Source organism: Gopherus evgoodei, chromosome 12 (assembly GCF_007399415.2).
Source record: "Gopherus evgoodei ecotype Sinaloan lineage chromosome 12, rGopEvg1_v1.p, whole genome shotgun sequence".
In the NCBI taxonomy this organism is placed as follows: domain Eukaryota; kingdom Metazoa; phylum Chordata; order Testudines; family Testudinidae; genus Gopherus; species Gopherus evgoodei.
The window spans coordinates 33457534-33481391 of NC_044333.1; the positions used below are offsets into that span (position 1 = coordinate 33457534).

At 42.9% G+C, this 23858-nt stretch overlaps 1 protein-coding gene across 2 annotated transcripts in view; it reads left to right on the forward strand.

Moving 5' to 3' along the window:
• Window positions 1-346: 346 nt before the first annotated feature.
• CMIP (c-Maf inducing protein) overlaps window positions 347-23858 on the forward strand; it is a 185339-nt gene continuing 161827 nt past the window's right edge. The window contains exon 1 of one of the 2 annotated variants that reach the window (XM_030581345.1): window positions 347-934. In XM_030581345.1, coding sequence (XP_030437205.1) covers window positions 638-934 — 297 coding nt within the window. In that variant the 5' untranslated portion in view covers window positions 347-637. The remainder of the gene's footprint in view (window positions 935-23858) is intronic. The other variant, XM_030581346.1, reaches the window with a different exon arrangement.

The window sequence follows — 23858 nt, forward strand, 5'->3', positions numbered from 1 at the left end:
GCCCCGCAGTCTGCGGCGGCCATTGACGTCAGAGGGGGCCCCGCACATGACCTCGAGGGGACCAATCAGAGCCGCCCTGGTTGGCTGCCGCTGCGGCTGCTGCTGCAACTATCTGTCGGCCACTCCGCTCCTCTCCGGCAGCCGCAGCCACATGCCCAGGCTCCGCGCCGGCTGCACGCGCACCCCGCACACGCGCAGCCCCGGGGGTCCGGGGCAGAGACCGGCGCTCCCCCCGCCCCCCCCTCAGGGCGGGTTCCCCTCCCCTCCGCCCTGCGCCGCGCGCGCGGCCAGCTGCCCCGTCCGTCGGTTACCCCGCGCCCGTGCCTGGCTCTGCCCCTGCGCCCCGCCGTGCGCGCCCCGCGGGAGCATGGATCGGGCCCAGTGAAGCCCGCCGGGGGAAGCCGGGCCGGCGCTGACAAGAGGGCAGAGACGCGCTGGTTGGAGTTGGAACAAGGACTTTTTAACAAGTGCTTTCTCCCCTTTTGGGGGTGGTTCGTTCCCGCCCCCATCCTCCTGGACAGTTTTTCCTCCTCCCCCCGGCGGGTTTTTTTTGCGGGGGGGGGGCTTTTTATTATTATTTTTTAAACCTTTTTTTTTTTTAAAGGCGGTTGACGTTCAGCAGGAAGCCAAAGCTGCTATGGATTTTACCGGCAGCTCGGGTGGGGGCAGCGATCACCGACAGATCGAGGAGAGCAAGCCGCTGCTGGGTGAAATGTCTGCTACTGAGGGGAGTAAAATGGGTGCTGCGCGTTGCCGGCGACCCCTTCTGCACTGCAATGGCATGAGGTATAAACTGCTGCAAGAGGGGGACATCCAGGTTTGTGTCATCAGACACCCCCGGACATTTTTGAGCAAGATCCTCACCTCCAAATTTTTGAGGCGGTGGGAGCCTCATCATGTAACCCTGGCAGATAACAGCTTAGCCTCAGCTACAGTAAGTACCTTGTTCTCAAATGCTCCATATCTTCCTCAAAGAGCAGGACACACTCCTGTCCTGCAACACAGAGCTAGCTCCCCGCTGCTGGTTTTAATGCCTTGGCTCTGTTTTCTCTGTAACACAAGACAGCCCTGTTGTCAGATGAATGTTGAATGTGCCTCTTCGTCAACGCAGGCAGCTCAATTTTATGTCCACCGACAGTCTACTAGAAAATCAATGTTAAGTTACATCTTGGGGATGGTTAGGAAATCTACAAAAGCCTGCCTGCTGCAGAGTGCTTGGTGATACCTATGTTAGGCTTTTAAAATCAATTGCCCGAATGTGTGTAATGTATAACCAGAATTGTATATTGCTTTCAAAAATGCCAGGCAAGTCTGAATCTTGCGATGTCTACCTTAATTTTTTTTTAAAACCCCAGTTCCCATGATAACATGGGAAAAAAAAGTTACTAAAGCAAATCTCATTGAACTAAAAAAGTAAAAAAGAAAAGTAAGTACATATCATAACAGATGGAAAATAAATATTCTCTTTGCACAGGACTGGAAAATGAAAAATTAATCTGTTCCTCCCTATCCCTCTGTGTGTGTGTGCGTGCACATGTGTGAATGAACCCCAATGTCCAAAACCCTGTTGTTGGTTTTTTTTTGTTTGTTTTTGCAACTATAAATTGTGTTTGCTAATTTGTAATTTTACTGAGTTTTAAAGGCAAATCTCCTTTTTATTTTCTGTGTGATGTTTTTATGGTTTTGTCCCCTGGAAATGTGACAGTGATGTGAAATTAGGATATTTTAACAATATCTAAACTAAAATCTGCATATGACATTTGAGGTATTGGCAAGGTTGGAGGTAGGGAGGAGGGAGACAGGATGCTTTTAATTTTGAAACCAGATACTTTTTAATATGGACTGTGAATATGTTGTCTTGGTCTAGGCCTTGTTGTTGGTTCTGATTTTGGTGGTCACTAATCCTATCCCATCCAGACACTGACAGAGTGGAATGAAATATGGTAGTCTCTTTTAGGGTTTTCTCTCCCTCATTGAGGACAATGTAGAAAACCAAGTTGTAAGCAAATATTACCAACACAAAAGGTACGCATAGCAATATATAGTAGCCTTAAAAATGTGGAGAGTGTGTGTGTATGCATATAATAAAAAATTACACACACACAAAACATGCGGTATCTATACATTAAAAGGATCCAATGGGATTTGGTGCTGCAGTATGAACCAATGAAATTTAATGAGTTTGCACACATTGTATTTACAGTCATATAAGACCTTAGATAGATAGTGGTTTATTTCTGGCTTTTTGATTTTTGTGTAAATAACTTCTTTTTCTCAGTGGATCTTCTGTAGAATAGACCAGGTACATTGGCTTAACTCTGTCCTGATAGGAAACTCTCACAGTGTGGGACTGGGAATTAGCCTCTATATGGGTGTCCATCAGTGGTCTATTTGGATGAGTTTCCTTCAGTCAGTGGTGTATTTGAAGGTTTATTTCAAACATGGATGTAACTTTATATGAGGTCAGCACACATGTAAATGTTCAAGATGTCTTTAACACAGTATTCTGACATACAGAGTATCTCAAGCGGGATCATCCGCGGGAGCTATCTGTAGGTAGACCATCTGTCCATCACGAAGGGCCTGATGTGGTTCTTTTTCATACCTAACATGCTGCCACCGTGCCATCTTCTGTTGTTCTGTTAAGTTATCCAGGATGTTCACATGCCCAGAAGAATATTAACCTCTCCCTGAAAACTGAGCTACTGGTAGGAAAGAAGCAATAGGCAGTGAAGCATTAAAGGAGAATCTCCCAAAGGAAACACAAGTACAGAACAAGTTTGGGTTCTGCATCATTCTGTGATGATACTCCGAGGGGCAGAGCGGAAGTTGAATACTAATTGCGAAAGGCATTTTCTTTGCAGTGGCCATACTATCTGAAAAGGAGAAAAGAGGTGCCATACCTGATATTGATATGGGCAATCATATTTGTGCTTAATATATTAAAAAAAATAGAAAATAAAAATACACCAGAGATTAATTTTTATGTGTGCAAAGAGCGCACACTACCTCTTTTTTTCTGGCAAAGTTTTAACTCTATTTCAGACACTAGGATAGTACTTTCTGAAAGAATTTCCCATTCAGTTTATGCTAGTTCTCTAATTAATACCTGGTTTTCTCTCATCCTGTCTCCTTAAGCTGCATAATTAACAGAAATATACTAAATCACTCTGTCATTCCATGCACCAATGTCTCATGTTGCTGGTCTCATTGTTTTCTGTGAGAACTCCATTTTGTTGAGTGGTGCTTATTTGTGCTAGGTCTTACACCTGAAATTATCATTTTTCAGTGCCAGTTCACTAAGTAAATACAGTATTTTTAGGGCCAAGTCCTGCTTGCCTTATGTGTACATGTAGATAGCCTCATTGATTTCCAAGGGATTACTCAGCCAAGCAAGGGGAGCAGAATATTCCCCATAATTATGTACGTATTGCCTGAATGTGTGGATCTGTATTCAATCATGTTTTTAGACATTTGATCTTGGATATTTAAATTTATTTTTGTAAAATGCCAGGTGTGTACAATTCAAACAGAAATCACTGCTGGTTTCAAGATAAGGTAGAACTGAAAAACATACTGAGTGCCTAAAATTAGGCACTTAAATCCAGACTTGGGTATCTAAATAGAAGAGGCTTGACTTTTTTTCAGAGCTGCTGAACCATCTGTAGCTTCCACTGAAGGAGGCTGCATTGTGGGCACTCAGCACATCTGAAAACAGGCCTACTTTAACACTTGCAGCTTTCCATGTCCAAAGTGCTCTACAAACATTCACTAATTAATCTTTGCATCATCACTGTGCAAATCCTGTGGCACGATGAGTTTTACCGCATCCTACATCAGAGAAATAAAATTGAACCAGGAAACAAACTCACTGTAGCCTGTGTTTGAAAGCAAAAGTTGTGGGGGGAGCTAAAATATTAAAGCTTGATGTAGCCAGGTCTGCGCATAAATGGTATGGATAAGAGATTTGTTAGTCGCAGACATTGGATATCCTTTTTATTATCTCCTGGGACATATGTGACTGAAATCCACCCCCACAAACTTTTATTTGCTAACCAACTCAAGCCAAGGCATTGGGTTATTTTGCATCTGGATTGTCCATCTGTTGTTTGTACCTCTGATAGACACTGTTCCATGTAGAAATGTGTATAATAAACCAGGATCTGTTGTTTTGTCAAGATAGGTGACTATTTCCATTGTTTAATTAGGAAAATATGCATTCTGGCTCAGAAATATTCAGGCCATCTTATTTTAGTGACAGAACTGACAACCTTTACAAAAATCACGATACATTTTTTTCAATGCTGTGAATGGTAAATGCTTCAATTATAATTAACCTGTATAAAGTAAAAATTGGAATCACTTTACATTAATTTTATGATAAATTGTTGGCATGACCTCCAAACTAGAGACATGAAAACCATGCTCTGTTCTACAGTGGAGAGACCCTCTTAACCCTGGTCAACACTGAGAAATTAAATTGACTTAGCTATCTGTCTCTTGGGAGGTGTGAAAAATGTGCACCCTTGAGTGCTGTAATTAGGTTGACTTAACTCCCCATGTAGTGGTGCATAGGCTGATGGACGAAACAACCTTTTGGTGGTCTGGATTAACTACCATGATGGAAAAAACAGTTCCATCTCTGTAGGAAGTGTCTGTATTATGGTGCTGCAGTGGCACAGTTGCAGTGCTGGAGCTGTGCGGCTGTAGCACCTGTAGGGTAGACAAAGCCCTTCCTGTAGATGTTGAGATTTTGCCTGATCTGTATTTTATTTCTATTGTTTGTTTTGTTTCTCATTTCTCTTCAGATGATTTGCTTTATACATGGCATAGTTTCATGAATACACATACATCCTGTGTAGGCTATGCTGCTGCTGTGCAGGGATTTTTTTTTCTTTTCTTTTTGTTTTAATATCAGTCAGCTTTGTAGCTAGTTTTCTTTTTCTATCTTTCAATGCCAAATGTCCCAATAGGACATTTTAATATTTACAAACTTCATTTGCCAGATAACAATTTGCTTGGGGACAAATCTGACTTTCTCCCTATGGGAGGAATTATGTTTGTTTGCTTTATAAACATTTATCAGACTCCAAATGACAGTGCATTTGCTAATATTCTTTCTGGGATTTTTTTTTTTTAAATAGGGTCTGCCTTTGTGTAGGGATTATTTGGTTAGTGGCAATGATTGTAATAAAAAAAAATGATGATAAAATCCAATTTAACCTCTTTTCTCTAAATCGTTATGAGGAGAATGAGAATTAATCATTTTTGAGTACAGAGATGAAAATGAACTTTTCAATAGTTTTCAGGTGCCTGTCTAAACTCGACTTACGTAGAATCTCTTCCTTCCTTACTTTGCCCTTTTGTGTGTCTTCTTTTTTGGTTTCTTCCTTCGCTGGCAGACTTTACTCTGAGTGCAATTGGTTTTTAGTCCCTGGAGTTTTCGTGTAACATACATGCATACAGCAAAAAGGGAGGATGAAGTAAGCAGTTCATTTTCACTGTTGTGGTATGACATACTCTTAGTAATTCCATCTGGGAAGACAAGGCATAATTGCAAGCATGAAATTACTCATTAACATCCAGTTCCTTGAGGGGAAAAAGTAGCTCTTTTTGTACATTTCTTACTTATTTTTAGTTTCACTTACAGGCAGGTTGGATATAATGGAACATAACTAATCCCATTCAGAACTGGAAATAATCCTGAAGAGTATTCAGAGCTGTTCTGTGTGGGAAATATATTTAAGTAAAGAAATATATTTAAAAGAAGAATGGAAGTTTATAGTCACCCAGGGAGCTGATGAATTGCATATATATTCACTGCTTAGATAAGTGTTTATATGTGATCAAAAATAAATGAAGTAGATACAGGAAAATTTGCTTGAAATTAGGAAAGGGGGAACAGAGATTTAAATTCATTTTTCAAGACCAAATGGAAGCTATTGTGGTGTTGCATGTTTTTTGAACTTTTCTTTCCTCTGTTGCCTTAAAATCAAGGAAAGAATTGCTGTCAAGCAAGAATTTTTGTTTTCTTGAGCACAGGCTCTCATTTAGTTAGACAAACATGGTTTTAAACATTAAATTTCCCTTGGAAAACAATTTGATCAAGGGGGAAATGTTATGCAGAACTTGAAAGTTTCACAATACACTTAAAAACAGAACCACGTTTAGAGGGTTCCTGAAATCCAAACACCATCAGGTTCCCCAGTTTCTAATTAAAATAATAATAAAAATAAACAGTTACTTACTAAGCCAAGTAAGCAGTGGTGCTGGAACAATTTGTATAGTGGGGGTTCTGAGAGCCATTGAATCAAGCTATAAATCCTGTATATGATGGAAACCACTTCAAGCCACAAGCCAGGGGTTGCAGTAGCACCCCTAGTTCCAGCACCTGTGTAAGAAAGTGCCTAACTCCTCCTCATGTTCCAAAATCTGTAATTCCGTTGATATCAATGGGACTCTGCCAACATAAGTAAGGCAAGCTTGGCCCCTGAATCAGGACAGATATGGAATCAGGAATAAATTTAAGAGAATACTTTTCTAGTGCACCATAAAAATGAAATACTATATTCAGTTTTCCTTATGTAATAATGTATCTGAGAGTAGCAAGTCAAAATATTTCATATTTCCAATTAATGCTCTCCTTTGTTATACATAAATGTGTAATGCATATGTTTGTCCATACGTGCATATGTTGGTGTGTTCTCTTAGTCGTACAATATGATTAAGCCCTGTATCAGCCATCAGAATAGTTTCATCAGGCTCGTAAAAAAAAAAAATTAATTCTGGAATGTGTACATAACCATTGGTAACATGAAGGTTCTTGCAAATCATGCCCAAAGTATTGGTCCTTCTGTATTTCACTAATAACATATCATCTGCATTGAAAAAAAAATCCAACTGTCCTGTAAATGATTTGTTAGATGTTGTTCTGCTGTAAATGACAGGTCATATTTTTATTATTATCTTAGTCATAACTTTGTTATAAAAAATTAACATGGTTATTTCTTTAAAGGTGTCACCTCCATCAGACATTGCTCTAGGGATTATCTTCAAAAAAGTAAAACAACAGGGTATCTATGTATCCAGTACTGCCATGGTATTGTCATAGAACTTGAATGCTATTCCCAACCGGAAGCCAAATTTTTTCAGTAGGATGAGAACTCTTTTAATACCAGTAGTGTAAAAATCCTCATTTGTTCATTTTACATTTTCATGGACATGCACGAGAAAGGCACTCAAAAATTCCATTCTGTTTTATGTATCTTATTTATCATTGGAGGAAAGATGCAGTGCTAACCATTACATAATGACAGGTCCCAGGAGGAAGCTTGCAGGTTGCCTTGTGTACTGAATAGAAGTCTGATTCTGCAGTGGGAATTGAGGGTTCTCAGCATCTCGGAGGAGAAGGTCCTCAAGGGATTGTGCGATCATCTTTCTTTTTTAATATGAATGTTGCAGCTAGTGATGGAAAAGACCTGTTATCTCATCTAGTCCAGAATATGGTCCCCTGGTAGAACACTTATTAAATATTATACTTAGGCTCAGTTAAAAGGCTATCTGATGGTGTGTACCATTGTGTTGGCATTATGACCATATCGGTTTATAGGTTTGGACTGTAAAGAAGAGAGACAACTCCTGGCCCCAGTAAGATCAATGGCAAAAATCCCATTGATTTAAATGAGGCCAGGATTTCACACAGAATTACTGGAGGAAAAAGACAAACAGATTTAGTACAACTGTGAAGAATGATTCTGGAACTCATTAATTTCACAGATTTTTTTTTTTTAAATCTACATTCAACTTGTTTATTATTTTGAAGTCTGCGAATGCTAGCAGACTCTAAATATGTGATACAATAAAATGCTTTCTCTCATAATCCCTTATTTTTTCACACTCACAAGCACACCTTATTTAGGACTGCATAACTCTTTATTCCAGGTAAAGAATGAAAGAAAAGACTTCATGGTGATGGTTGAGAAACCAGATTTTGGCTTGTTGGTTAGTGTTACAACATTACTGTGTATGTATGTGGTGTAATTATCTATATACATGCGTAGTGTATAATTCTGTATGCATTATAACACATGTATGCATATCTGTAGATGAATTATGTAAACATACATGTAATATGTATAGAATGTACCTGCACGCGCGCACACAAACATTTAGTAAATATAGCGTATCTGGGATTTGGCCAGATTGATACTGGTTTGTGGTGTATAGACTGATGTCGAGAAACGGGGGAAAAGAGGGAGAGAACCAGACTTTAAAAAAACAAACAAAAAAACCCCCTATTGTAACAAAACATATCGATGACTAGTAAACTCTTAACTCGTGGAGTTGAGGAGAAAAGTGTGAAAACACAAGCCCTGAAGGCTCTAAAACCAGATGCCAAATAATCCCTCCTCCAAATTCATTTTAAAATGAACCTCATGATTTACTGAGGCCTGGCTCTAAATTTTTGAATGTTTGCAGTTGGCAATCCATGCACTCTGATGCAGCAAGGGAACATCTCCTTGAATGTTCCAGTATTAAAACTGGCATGTAATGAATGGAACAGTTCCCAATAACGGGGGAATTATGCAAAGGGGCTGGAACCTGGAGAGCCAGGTACAAGAGCTAGGAGGCATAAAGGCTATTTTAATCAGACTTTTCTAACTGAATCGGAGTTCAGCTCAACTCAAGAGAGCTCTTCTCTCTGAGAAACCAAATAAGGCATCTGCTGTTTTGGGTTGACTCCCTGGGTCATCTGGGATAAGTGATAGGACACCGGAAACATTTCTGTTGGCTGCCTGTGACCTTCCTAATGAATAAGATCTAAACCGAAAATAGCCAAATTCATCCTTGGTGTCACTGACGTTAAGAGAGTAATGCAAGAAGGGAATTGTTCATATATGAATGGCCTGCAGCTTGATAAAGTGCAATGCCCAGATAGAGCCAAAAACATTCATTAAAATGTTCATGAGCAGAACTCCATCAAAGGAACCTCTTCTGGTTGGTGGACGTGGCTGATTTCAAGTACTGGTGAGGCTCACCTACCTCTGTGCTGATAGAGCCTGAGTCCTGCTCTTCGATGATCGGAGGTCTAGAGTGCTGAGCAGCGAGGTTCCAGCCGTCCCTTGGGTAACTGGCCATCTTATCAGTGAGAGTCTCACCAGAAACCTTCCAGCCTGACACAATCGGTCTGTAAACACATTTAGCATGAAATGGCTGGGAGCATACAGTCCTGTGGCAAGGCGCAGATTGAGGGCGGGGTTATGGCTAGCCCTACTCCCATGTAGCAAGCTGGAAAGAAAACACAAGGAACGACTGCCCCTGCGCCGGGGCTAATAGCAGTCTCTGTCCTGTAGGCTCCTGCAGAGTATTACGTGCTGCCAGTGCTGACTGCAGTGATCCTTTTAATGAACCAATGAGCCCAGTGGAGCAGGGCCAGCACCTTGGGGGCATATGCATGATTTGTTGAAATGTAGTAGTAATCGTTAAACAGGATTGTGGTATGATGGTAATGAACATAATTACAAAGCAGTGAGATTTTTTTTTGATCCGTTTTCAAACCCAAGCAAATAAAAACCTGAGGGCAGAGAGAGCAAGAGGAAGGGGACAATCTCCCAATGACCCTTGTCATGATTTGCTGTGTCTTGAGGGGAAGGAATAAAGCAGAGAGAAGAGCTGATCTGTTGAACTTGTGTCTGATTCAGTGAAATGGGTTCTAGTGTTTCTCTAAATGACTCTGGGTTAGAATGTTGTATTGCGAACACATCCTCCTTATTCAAAGTTCCCAAAAGCATCCTGCCAGCTTCAGCCTCACTGCTGCTTTCACCTCTGTCCCTTTATGTCATGTCTTCTGAGTATACTGTCAATTTAAAATCTATACTTGCCCATGCATTTACGTGTATAAAATGTGTCCTTGCCATTTTCACTCCCGTTACATTTTAGAGCTTGTGCAATTGTTAGCACTGACAGCATTTTAAAGGCCTGATGGTGACATTCAGTCATGTTGCCCCAAGGAGCAGCTCGTGCATGGATTGTGCCTCTAAATGTGCAACTCCCAGCTCCCTGGAGCATGGGAGGATGATATAGCCTGCTCCGTTCTGAGCTTGTAGCCATTCTTTTTCTGTCTAGTGTGAGATGAGTAGGGTAGGGCCAGGATCCTGCCTCCTCTGTGGGAGTAGCTTCCATGCTCAGGGACTGCTCTTGTGTTTGGGCTTTGCATGGGATGCATAAAGTGGGAAGAGTCCCTCCACATTCTCTCCTTTCCCTAGTGCTTTTGCATTAGGGCCAAGCCTAAACATCTTACTGGCTTTTCCACCAATGCTGTTTGCTTTTTGCATTTCAATCAGCTTGGACAATGAAACTAGCCTGGTTGGGTCCCTTTCTGGTTCTCACGCCCTTTCCAAGAGCTTCCAGTATTGCCAGATCTTGCAGTTTTATCACGAGTCTCATGATATGATGTTTTCCTTAAAGCCCAGCTGCTGGAATTGAGAGATTGATGAGATTCTCCGGAAAGTAAGTTCCTAGCTCTTGTAGTGGTGGAGAAAAGCTTAAAAACATGAACCAAGAAACCAGAAGGCAGATAAACAAAGAACCTCAAATATATTATTTTTTAAAACTCATCAGGTTTGAGCCAATCTCATGAATTTTTGGGGCCAAACTCAGGATTTTTGAACAGTTGGCAAGAAAAGGTTTCTGCTCCCTGGTTTTCTAGCACTCCAGAGATGTTGAAATTATCAGAACAAAACAAAATTGTTTTTTCTTTTGAAATTTTAAAACCATGAAAAAATTTCTGTGAATTAGTGTTAGTAAAACTTTCTTTACTGAGAAGTCACAGATGACTCAGGAAACAATTACCTGAAGGAAGTTGAAATTTAGTTTGTTTATTTCAGGAATACCAAGATTGCATTTATTTTTCTTATGAACTCGTAACAAAATCTAAATTTATGACAACTACAGGCACTTTTGAATTATTTTTTTCTCTGTTGTAAACACTTATTGTATAGTCAATCATACACACCCATAGATAGAGTGTATGCACGCAGTGGCTTTATTTATTATATGTGCATTTTGTGGGCCAGAGTTTTGGCAGGCAATTGCTTATGCAGAGTGCTTGCCTAATTTGTGTTTATAGTTACTACCATTGAACATGTAAACCAGGTAATTGTGTGTGCAGATAGACAATTCTGATGATTTTTGTGAGCATTTACTGTTTTCTTGACTAAAATAATGGTGTGTTTTCTTCTAATAGCTCATTCTGACAATGTACCGATATACTCTTGCTTCACAGGTTCTCAGGATTGATTCCAGATCCAGACAGTAGGTCAGTGACACTTTGACTACACTGAGCCTTTTCAACTCTCCTATTTAATGAGGGAGATCTTGCTTCATTATTACAGGAACAGGGTACTGGGCACCATCTTTGCCAAACACAAATATTAGAGGTTGGTGTGTTGAACCTAGGAATGATTTGGAAAGAATATTTACAGAGGAGTTTCAAAATGTCGTGCTTGCTCCTTGCTGTGTATAAAAGTAAGAAGGCAGGATACAAGATGTAAAAGATTGTGTGGATTCTTAAATAATACATCTAAGAGTCAGATCCTCAGCTGGTGTAAATTGGTGTAGCTTCATTGGGGCTATATAAAGATATATCAGCTGAGCATCGGGAACCTCTGATTGGGGTGGTTCTGGGCAGCTTAGGTACATTGCTGTAGAAAGGAAGCTTTCTGTGCATTGACTTGTAGTGTGCCAGGTCTGGGCATTTGATGCCACTGACTGAGAATTGTGACTCAATTGTTTCCTTGGATGTAGTGGTTTCACGGATGCTCTGGTTCTAGCTGTGGAATTTTTCTACCACCTAGAGTTGCGTTGCTCAACATCTTGGCTCTGAAAAAGAAAAAGGGGGGGAACTGCCTCGAAACACTCTAGCAATCCCCCAAGTATGACATGAATTATGTTTGTAGTTTATCATAAAAATTCTGATATTTGGGGGGAGCTAGATGACTCAGAGGATTAGGAATGGGACTTGGAGGCTTCCAACGTGTAATTGAGACCAACCCAAGTTCATGGGAATCAGAAATGGTTACCAGGTACAGTCTGTTCAGTGGCCTTTAAGTGACTTTAGTGGCTTTTGTTGACCTCTCATCAGTGAAATGTTCAGATTGACCAGGCACTACAAAGTGACTCCTTCAAATAGGTAGCAAGGCTTCACAGAGAGTAATACCTCAACTCAGACTAATGCAGAAGAGAGGAGGTTTCGTGGGCCTGACAGAACGAAAAGGGAGGAATTTGGCATATTTCTCTTTGTTCCCATTCACCATAGTAGGAACCTACAGGAACACATAAGAAGCTGCTAGCTCAGGCAGAGGGGTCAGTAGTATGGTAACCTGCTTACTTAGGGGAAGGTTAGAGGTGCTTCTATCCCATTCTTTCATAGCTCCTACACTCAGAGAAGCAGACTTCGGTTGCATGGTAACAAATTTACTCCTGGGGGAATCCTGCAACACTGTGCAAGTGCAGAATTAATGTCACCCACAGATTTTATTCTTTGCCTAAAGAAAAATTGATTCATGCGCCCCTCCTGGGTAATGGTCGAGGTTGTGGGGCATCTGGTTTGGGCTTTGGGAGCAACCAGAGGTGACGTAAATCACTGTCTCGGGATGGGGGTGGGGGGGCCGGGGCTCTCTCTGTCCCTCTTCCACACTGCTGAGAAGGGGCTGGGTTGAGAACATGCCAGCCAGTGGCTCTTACCGTGTGCCTGGCTCCAGCAGTCCAGGCTGGGCTGTGGGTGGAGGAATAGGACTGCCTTTTTCTCTGCACGGGCTGCTTTTGGGGCTAGGGTTGGGTCAGACCCACCTCCAGGAACCTATCCCGGCGGCAGGAAGCTCTGTACCCGTCCACCTCGCTTCCTGCCTCCATTGTTTTCCAGCTGTGGACGAGGGGTTGCTGCATAGGGAGGGGTCCCCCCATCTGCACAGCCCCCATGCATCACCTATCCCAGCACCAGGACCCTGCTTGGCTGAGTCCCAACCACCTGCACCCATACTCCCATCCCATCAAGCCCCACTCTCCCAGCACCCAGACCCCCTGCTGAGATCCCTGCCGAGCCCCAGCCACCACCTTCCCCCCCCCAAAGTCCCTTTGCACTTGGAACTCCCCAATGGAGCCACCCGAACCCAAATTTCCCTACTCACAACCCTCTCGCCCCACACCTGAAGCCCCTCCACACTTGAATCCTGTTGGGCTTAGCCTACTTTGCCCCCAGTCTGGATCAGGAGGGAGGGAGGGAGGGCTGGGTGTGCATGCGAACCTCTGTCCTTCTCGTTTGCTGTGGAGCCATATAGTTGTGCTAATATGCTTAATAAGGAATCCTTTGTCAAAAAGCATTTCAATCTTTTTCGTTGTCTGTATTGTTACAGACATACTTGCTGATAGGTATAAATGACCAAAATAATTGAAAATGGTGTGATTATTTTGTGGTGTTTTGATAAAATAGGCAGAATTTGTCATTTTATGGTGCAGAATTCTTAATTTTTTGGCTCTGAATTCCGTCAGGAGTAAACAAAGGATGACTAATGAACTGCGCTGGGATAATATTGCTTTGAGCTGTATTATGACATACATCAGCAAATTTCCTCTCCCAGTGTGTGGAAATGAGGTGTTTTGATGAAAGGTGCTCTGTAGGTGCAAAGTATTAATCTTTCTATTGTTGGCTTGTTCCCTCTCTCCTTCTCCTCCTCACCCCCCGCTCCCACTCTTCAGGGTTCTCAAGTACTCTAATTTATCTTTCACTTAGATTTGGGAGGGGAGTTTGTGATTGAAATAGAGAGTAACATGGTTTCCAGAAATACAATGTAGACTTTTCCTCCTCTCCCAGAGGAGCAAATGGTTTGTGCTGAGTCCTGGCACCAAAGAACATGCCTGGTTTCCAACCAAATAATGTGACCATTGAGAAAAATTTAAAACATCCGCTGGAAGAGAACTCTTCTGCTGAAGATGAAAATGCAGATGCAGCCAAAGAGTCTCTGTTTTGATGGGAAACACATTTGCTGGAGTTACAAAATGCATTTTGGGTGATTTGTTTCATGCTTCATCAACTGCAGAAAAGTAACAAGTTGAAATTCAAATGAAATAGTCTTTGCTGTATGTACAGTTTTGTACTAAATGTTGACGGTAAGAGGAGTGATAATGCTTTGTCTGCAAACCCTAATAGTGAGACTGCCTCCTTATTCTCGCCTTTATCTACTGGCATGTTGTTAGGCACCTGATTAATAATTGCTTTCTCTGGATGCCTTTTATCTCTGGCCTTGCTCAAAGTGGTTTTGTCTAATCTACGGCAAGCCATTCCTCATGTTCCCATCGGAGCAGTATCTAGGCTTGAACTCTTTCAGGTTAACACTTTTTAAAATATGGTGAAGCCAACCAACGTGGGTGGGATTTGACCGTGTATAAACTGGTCTTTACTGGAGACAGAAGGCCTGGGGAGAAATACTGAGCTCCTAGCTGGTGCCCATCTGGCTAAATGAAGATTATAGGACAGATTCTCAGTTGGTGTAAACTGGTATTGTTGCAGTGAGCGGATATGCGCTAGCTGAGGATTTGTACTGTGTTTGCCTTCATTCCTAACAGGTCCTGCCTCATCTGTGCCCCACAAGAACAGCCCACTCTGCCATGCAGTTTTCTGGTGCTATTGAAGCTGTATGGATTTTTTTTTTTCAATAATCATACAGCATGAAGCAAATTTAACAAAATGGCTGGCAGTTAGAAATCAGGTCAGCACCCACTTTATATGAAAATAGCGGTCTTTGAGTTGATGGTTCAAGTGTTCTTGTGAGGCAAGAACCTTCGACTGATCTGTGTAAAAAGATTTTTAGGGGCCTAAATACAGCGTAGGTTCTTACCATGGTGTAAATGTGGCCGCCTGATGTGAGTCCCAGTGTGATGAGGCCTGTATCTGTGTGTGTGTGTGTGTGTGTGTGTGTGTGTTCCCTTGTTAATGAACTTTTGGCCTCAATTTTTAATTCTTTTTGTATTTAAATTGCTGGGTTGCCCATATTTTCTCATGCTTTCTGATTTATCATACCCATTTTTTCTCCAGCATTTAAAAGCTGGGGGAGGGGGAGAGATAGCTCAGTGGTTTGAGCATTGGCCTGCTAAACCCAGGGTTGTGAGTTCTGTCCTTGAGGGGGGCCGCTTAGGGATCTGGGGTAAAAATCTGTCTGGGGATTGGTCCTGCTTTGAGCAGTGGGTTGGACTATATGACCGCCTGAGGTCTCTTCCAACCTGATCTTCTATGAAGATGCAGTATTTTATTGCATTATCTAGATTTAATAATGGAATTTGTAAAGGCTGTTGTTTTTTTTTCTTTGCCTGTCAAATTATCTCTGCAGAGATGAGGGAAATAAACTTGTCTGTGTGTTTTTCTGACTGTACAGTCTGTACCTGAGGTCTTGTAAGTTGGTGTCGTGACTCTTGTTCCTGATCTGAGACTCTTGCTGTGCTCAGCTTTCAGATTGCCAGACTGTTCTTGGATTTGCAAGAAAAAACAGTGCAGACCCTTTGCTGTTTCCAAACACTGTGAAGTTTTCCCATTCACTTCCTGTTTTTGCCGCACTTGTTTTTGAAAAGTTCTTGCCATGTTTGCATTGCAGTTAGCACTAACATAAATGCGTTTAACATTAGCTACTGTATGTTCCTCAGCCCAGTGACCTGAGTTTCTCTTCAAGGTGTGTGATTAGTCTTTGTTTATGGTAAGACTGACTCTTTTTTTTTTTTTAAAGATGTGCATGTGTATGTGTAAGTGAAAGTGCACAAAACTTTAACTGTGCAGTCAGGAGTTTGTGCATTTCATCCCCAATAGCCACACCAGTCAATAACCTAGTGATCTGTACATGGGGCATTAGCTGGATGTATGCTCAGTGTGCAGATTAACATGGAATAGCTATAAAGACCCAGGTCACAACCTTTATTTGACCACTTAAGGACTGCCTGCATGATCCCATGGGGGGGTGTGTGTGTGTGTGATTCTCAAAACAAAGAACCACCTTCATACAGTTGGACAGCACTGCATGTGAACTGCAGTAGACAGGGACGGTGTCTCTGTACTGATGTGAATAGACTGTTGATTAGGTAGTACTTAATCAGCATAATATTTCACATCACGTTGCTCCTTGGAATGACACACATGGGGCCTAGATGGTTCTGTGGCTTTGCTCTGTTGGATGGTTTTGTTTAGAAAATTGTTCATGTTGTCCTTTGGACTTTGCTTCTTTTCATGGGATCTTGGTAGAAAGGGAGAGTGGGTTGTGGGCTGACTTCTAAGGCAGTCGGGTGCTTCCCCATAGGATAGGTCTCACTTTGAGAGCAACATGAGACTTTTCACTGCTCCGGCTCCTAAGGTGGCAAAGGGAAGTAAAGGTGACGCTTTTGGTGTCCTGAGGAAAGTGCTCTTTTTCCAAGCTTAGTGTCAGTTATGTGGCTACTCTGCTATCCCAGCAATCTACTGTATAAGGAGTGGACCTCTCACTGGCTGAAGGGAATTTACTCAGTCTCCCACGTGGCACTGCAATTTCTGGGTAATTTCGTTGGTTCTCTGGTCTTAAGATGTGTTTGTCTAGTCCATGAGATATGGACAGGCAGAACAGAAGAACTGATTGGGGGGAAATGCTATGATTTCCTCTCACCTTCCACTTGGACTGCCCCAAATTCTTTAAAAAGAACAGGAGCACTTGTGGCACCTTGGAGACAAGCAAATTTATTTGAGCATAAGCTTTTATGGACTACAGCCCGTTTCATTGGTTGCATGCAGTGGAAAATACAGTAGGAAGATGTGTGTGTATATATACACAGAGAACATGAAACAATGGGTGTTACCATACACACTCTAATGAGAGTGATCAGTTAAAGTGAGCTATTAGCAGAAGGAGAGAAAAAAAAACTCTGTAGTGGTAATCAAAATGGTCCATTTGCAGCAGTTGACAAGAAGGTGTGAGGAACAGTGGGGAGTGGGGGAATAAACATGAGGAAATAGTTTTACTTTAGGAGCGGATGGGTCATTACACAGTCTTTATTCAAGCCTGATTTAATGGTGTCCATTCTGCAAATTAATTCCAATTCAGCAGTCTCTCATTGGAGTCTGTTTTTTGAAGTTTTTTTGTTGTAATATTGCGACTTTTAGGTCTGTAATTGAGTGACCAGGGAGATTGAAGTGTTCTCCGACTGGTTTTTGAATGTTATAATTCTTGACGTGTGATTTGTGTCCATTTATTCTTTTACGTAGAGACTGTCTGTCTGGTTTGGCCAATGTACATGGCAGAGGGATATTGCTGGCACATGATGGCATATATCACATTGGTAGATGTGCAGATGAACGACTATGATAGTGTGGCTGATGTGATTAGGTCTTAGGATGGTGTCCCCTGAATAGATATGTGGACAGAGTTGGCAATGGGCTTTGTTGCAAGGATAGGTTCCTGGGTTAGTGTTTCTGTTGTGTGTTCTGTGATTGCTGGTGAGTATTTGCTTCAGGTTGGGGGGCTGTCTGTAAGCAAGGACTGTCTGTGTCCCAAGATCTGTGAGAGTGATGGATTGTCCTTCAGGATAGGTTGTAGATACTTGATGATACGCTGGAGAGGTTTTTAGTTGGGGGCTGAAGGTGACGGCTAGTGGCGTTCTGTTCTTTCTTTATTGGGTCTGTCCTGTAGTAGGTGACTTCTGGGTACTCTTCTGGCTCTGTCAATCTGTTTCTTCACTTCAGCAGGTCAGTATTGTAGTTGTAAGAATGCTTGATAGAGATCTTGTAGGTGTTTGTCTCTGTCTGAGGGGTTGGAGCAAATGCAATTGTGTCGTAGAGCTTTGTTGTAGACAATGGATCTTGTGATGTGGTCTGGATGAAAGCTGGAGGCATGTAGGTAAGTATAGCAGTCAGGTGTTTATGTGACTATCGCTTATTAGCACTGTAATGTCTGGAAAGTGGATCTCTTGTGTGGATTGGTCCAGGCGGAGGATGATGGTGGGGTGGAAATTGTTGAAATCATGGTGGAATTCCTCAAGGGCTTCTTTTCCATGAGTCCAGATGATGAAGATGTCATCAGTGTAGCGCAAGTAGAGCAGGGGCATTTAGGGGACGAGAGCTGAGGAAGGGTTGTTCTAAGTCAGCCATAAAAATGCTGGTATACTGTGGGGCCATGCGGGTACCCATAGCAGTGTCGCTGATTTGAAGGTACACGTTGTCCCCAAATATGAAATAGTTATGGGTGATGACAAAGTCACAAAGTTTGTGATCTGGTCAGTGAACACTTCAATCTCCTTGGTCACTCGATTATAGACCTGAAAGTCGCAATATTACAACAAAAAAACTTCAGAAACAGACTCCAGTGAGAGACTGCTGAATTGGAATTAATTTGCAAAATGGACACCATTAAATTAGGCTTGAATAAAGACTGGGAGTGGATGGGTCATTACACAAAGTAAAACTATTTCCCCATGTTTATTCCCCCCCCCCTCGCCTCAACTGTTCCTCACACCTTCTTGTCAACTGCTGAAAATGGACCATTTTGATTACCACTACAAAAAGTGTTTTTTCTCTCTTGCTGGTAATAGCTCACCTTAATGATCGCTCTCGTTAGTGTGTGTATTGGTAACACCCATTGTTTCATGTTGTGTTTGTGTGTGTGTGTGTGTGTCTTCCTACTGTATTTTCCACTGCATGCATCCGATGAAGTGGGCTGTAACCCACGAAAGCTTATGCTCAAATAAATTTGTTAGTCTCTAATGTGCCACAAGTACTCCTGTTCTTTTTGCGGATACAGACTAACAAGGCTGCTACTCTGAAACATGTCAAATTCTTCAGTGGTTCTCTGTGTGGGGGAGAGGCGTCATCTCCTTTAGCATATGGCTAGTTCGTGCAAAGTTTGGGGAGGTGAAAGAAAATCGTTTTCCTAAAGCCTGGGGCTGGTCTTGTGCAGAAAATAAAATAACCCTAAGATAATCATGGCAATAGTTTCAAATTTGTTTCCAATCTAGTCTAGCTAACCGGTTCCAAGGGAGAGAAATCCACTTAGAACAGTCCTTAACTATCTGCCTGCAAGCTAAAATGCGGTGTGAGAGGTGAGTCATTCTTAGGGATCTGCAATGGGAAGAGGGACTCTTGTAGCTGCAGATAGTTTCCTGGAAGTCTTTTCCATATATAATGCAATAATTTTAGGGATGCACTAACTACTTAATGTCATGTCACATGTTGTCTTCATCAGTAGCCTTATTTCCTTTTATAGAGATCAGAGGCACTTTTCATAAAGATGAGATGAAATTTACGAATATATGCAGGGGCTAGGTTACCTAGTTTCTCTGTTCTCTATGAACCTGTCATCGTATGTCAGCTGTTATTTATAGAAGCAGCTGCATAAAGAAATATATTTTGGAGGGTACAGATAGGAGCTCTTCGCACTTCACTGCAGAAGTAGGCAGCGGCAGGAGGAGGGATGCTTCCTGTTTATAGCTGATTTGCTGTCTGTCTGGATTACATCGCTCTCGGATGAAGTGGCATATCTTTACATCTGTGAGGCAAGGCCAGGTATAGGGAACCCTGCCCAGAGCTGTAAACGTAGTGTTGTGCTCCTTGGCCTGTGTGAGGTGAAGTATGTCTCTACCAGGCTCAAATCTGCAGAATGTGGTATATCCTGAATATGTAAGTGGATAGTTTCAGTGCGTCCTGCACAGAACAAACACAGCAGCCCCACCACTCCTGGACGTCAGCTAGAGGTGAGGGTGCCTGGTGCTTCTGGAAATCATGCCCAAGGTGTCTCAGGTTGGACACCCACAGGCAGTCACTGCTTTTTGAAAATGTTTTTCTAAGTGTCTGCATCTCCGACTGCCTCACCCTTTGCAGACCCAGATGAAAACCACAGTATAATGAGTCTCTTGGCATTTGCCATAATTTATAACATGACCTTTTAGGAAAGCGCTTCCAATCTGAGGTTCACAACTGGAACTTTTTATCCTTGTGGCAGTTTTATTACATTAGAAACATTGCACAGGGAAGTGGTTCCTCTGTAATAGCTACTTGTTTAAAAAGGTGTCATTGTGTTACTGTGGATTTCATTGTTTAGCTAGAAAAGGATTTCCTATATCTTGGGTAAGCGTCGGGGTATAAATCTGTGTAAAAGCTGACTGTCATATATAGCCTGTGGTCCATTCTGTGACCACTTTGACCTGATCAGAATAAAGGAGTCTGTCTCCCCCTGCCGCTATGACTTTATCTACAATTTGGAGCTTATTGGGAGGATCACTGAAATATTAGGGCCAGATTCTGATATCTCTTTCTGTCTTTAGCAGCTAACTCCATGAGTGGTCCTATTGGTTTCAATAGCACAACTCTTAGAGTAAGATGTTATTCACCATCAGCCTGTATCAACATATCGTAGTCTGTGACAAGATGGCTATTTTTTTTCCTTTTAAAGTACCTTTTAGATCCAGTTATAACTGAGGCCATGTCTACATCTAAAATTTTGCAGCGCTGGTTGTTACAGCTGTATTAGTACAGCTGTATAGGGCCAGCGCTGCAGAGTGGCCACACTTACAGCAACCAGCGCTGCAAGTGGTGTTAGATGTGGCCACACTGCAGCGCTGTTGGGCGGCTTCAAGGGGGGTTCCGGGACCGAGAGAGCAAACCGGGAAAGGAAACCAGCTTCGCCGCGGTTTGCTCTCTCGGTCCCGGAGCCAGCCAGCAAACCGCAGGGAAGGAGACCTGCTTGCTCGGGGTTCCGGGACCGAGAGAGCAAACCGGGAACGCCGCGGTTTGCTCTCTCGGTCCCGGAGCCAGCCAGCAAACCGCGGGGAAGGAGACCTGCTTGCTCGGGGTTCCGGGACCGAGAGAGCAAACCGGGAACGCCGCGGTTTGCTCTCTCGGTCCCGGAGCCAGCCAGCAAACCGCGGGGAAGGAGACCTGCTTGCTCGGGGTTCCGGGACCGAGAGAGCAAACCGCGGCGAAGCTGGTTTCCTTTCCCGGTTTGCTCTCTCGGTCCCGGAACCCCGAGCAAGCAGGTCTCCTTCCCCGCGGTTTGCTGGCTGGCTCCGGGACCGAGAGAGCAAACCGCGGCGTTCCCGGTTTGCTCTCTCGGTCCCGGAACCCCGAGCAAGCAGGTCTCCTTCCCCGCGGTTTGCTGGCTGGCTCCGAGACCGAGAGAGCAAACCGCGGCGTTCCCGGTTTGCTCTCTCGGTCCCGGAACCCCGAGCAAGCAGGTCTCCTTCCCCGCGGTTTGCTGGCTGGCTCCGGGACCGAGAGAGCAAACCGCGGCGTTCCCGGTTTGCTCTCTCGGTCCCGGAACCCCGAGCAAGCAGGTCTCCTTCCCTGCGGTTTGCTGGCTGGCTCCGGGACCGAGAGAGCAAACCGGGAAAGGAAACCAGCTTGATTACCAGAGGCTTCCTCCTTCCACGGAGGTCAAGAAAAGCGCTGGTGAGTGTCTACATTGCATTACCAGCGCTGGATCACCAGCGCTGGATCCTCTACACCCGAGACAAAACGGGAGTACGGCCAGCGCTGCAAACAGGGAGTTGCAGCGCTGGTGATGCCCTGCAGATGTGTACACCTTCAAAGTTGCAGTGCTGTAACTCCCTCACCAGCGCTGCAACTTTCTGATGTAGACAAGCCCTGAGTTTTCCTTCATCTATGCCTTTGGGAATATCTCACTCAGCTTGGCAGCGTCTCAGTCCTCTGAATTCTTGGGGGTGGGCGGGGGGGGAAGGCATGAAGCAAATTAACTAAAATGACTTGGAAGTGAAAGATCAAGTCAAAGCACTGTCAAGATGAAAATCTTTGTGTTGATGGGTGCAGTACGCATGGGATTGGAGAGTCTTTAAATGATCTGGGTAGAAAAAACTGACCACGACAGAAAATATGGCACTGGAGACTTCTAGGATTTAATCAAAAAATCATGTCTCTGTCCAAGTGTCTCATTATTACTGTGATCTTGTGGTCCCAGCTACTGTGAACACAGGGAGCATTAGAGGAAGATCCTGGCAGAGTGTCCAAGTCTAAAAATTGGTGGAGGAATTGAGTGGGGAGAGAATGGGAGTAAACAACTAAAATTATTCTTCTGACATCTTTCATAGCTTTGCCCATGGGGCTGCTGGTGCACCCATTCCATTGCTTTTATTCATAGCATGTTTTCCTTTTGTTGGGAATGCGTTCTGCAACATCAGTGAGTTGGTGTCTGTACCCCGAGTACTGACAATCCTAACTACTTATAATTAGTGAATTTGGTGATTGGCAGTCATTGACCTGAGAAGATGTAGTAACAGACGTAAGCACAATGTAGATTTTGCATTTGTTTACAGCGAATGTCAGAAACCTAACTTTTATTTTTCCAGCGCTGAACTGCTTTAGTGTGTGTATTTTTTAACAGATGTATTTTAATTAAAAGAAATACTAGTTGAATGTATGAAGACTGTGTCTTCAGTGCAAAAAATAGGGGTATGTTTTTTGCTCAAGATAGCTATCTAGTGGAGATAAGGCGTGGATAGTTTTTATCTCCATGACATTAGTAAAGTGTCAGTGGGAGGTAGAAGGTTGATTTTGACTAGCTCTGGTAATTTCACTAGAGGTAAACTCTGCTTATGTCTTGTCTCCACTAGGATTTTTTATTTAGTTAGCTATATGGGTGTAAACACACACTTTTATTTTTATTTTTGCAGTGAAGACAGCCAGAGAATCTCAAGGCCTAGAGGGTCAGAATCTTATCCCAGTTCTACTGTGCTAATAATGCTCCTAGCTCCAGCAGTGCTCATCACTATGATTAGTGTAATGCCAAGGGAAGCATGATCAGATCTGGGTCTGGGAAGCAGAAGAATTTTTCAGGGAAATGGCTGGATTTTTAAAAAGGGCACTTTTTGAAAGGGCAGAAATCAGTACGTTTTGCCTTTAATGCACAGATTCTCTCTCTTCTCCTCTCCCCCCCCCCCCCCTTTGCCCCCAAGATCAGCCATCTGGATTCCTTTTGGAAAAAGGGGCTTTTGGGAATCCTTCCTAGCAGAGATCCTGCTTTAGAGAAATAATACTTTCCGAGCTTTTGTGGTTGTCTGACCTTGTCTTTGTTTGGCTTGTTCCTTCTTCAGCAGGGGGTGTATGTGTGTGTGTGTGTGTGTGTGTGTGTGTGGTGTGTGTGTGTGTGATTCAGGCTCAGATTAGATAGGAGCTGCTACTGTTAGTAGGTATTCCCCCCCCCCCATCTGAAAGCTTCTCTCCCCTCATTAGAACCGTACATAAATATCTTATCTTATTTTTAATCCTGAAATAAATGGGTCCATTTCATGAAGGCATTGTTTTTTGCGATACATTCGAGAGAGCTGTAGGTACAAGAGGAAGTGAAAGCAGCCTCGGGAACAATGGGAAGGCTCTAAAAAGCTGCTTAGCTTGTGCCAAGGTGGTTTTTTTTTTTTTTTGGTTGTCATAGAAATGTGCCAGTCTGTGTCTCTCGCAGATGAGCTCACTAAATGAATGGTTGTGCAGGATGAGTCTGGTTTCAATGAAGATGTTTATACTTGAAGAGTGCAGATGGGCTCAAACCACAACTGAGAGTCCAGACATCCTAGTCCTCCCCATGAAGTTCAGTGGCAGGAAGTGAAATCTAGATTTTTTGCAGTTTGGTCTCAGTTATGGAGGCAGGGGATGGGGAGAGCAAACAGTTTTGTATTGGGCCTAACTGTTTCAAGGTGAGGTGGATGGAATGGATTTTTCTGCAGGACTGGAGCCTGCAAAACTTCATTTTCCTAGATATTGGCTGTGGTGTTGTTGCTTTAATGATTTTGTGCAGCCTTTAACATAAGAGATCATTTATTGATATCAGTTTTTTTTAAATGAGCTAGATTAA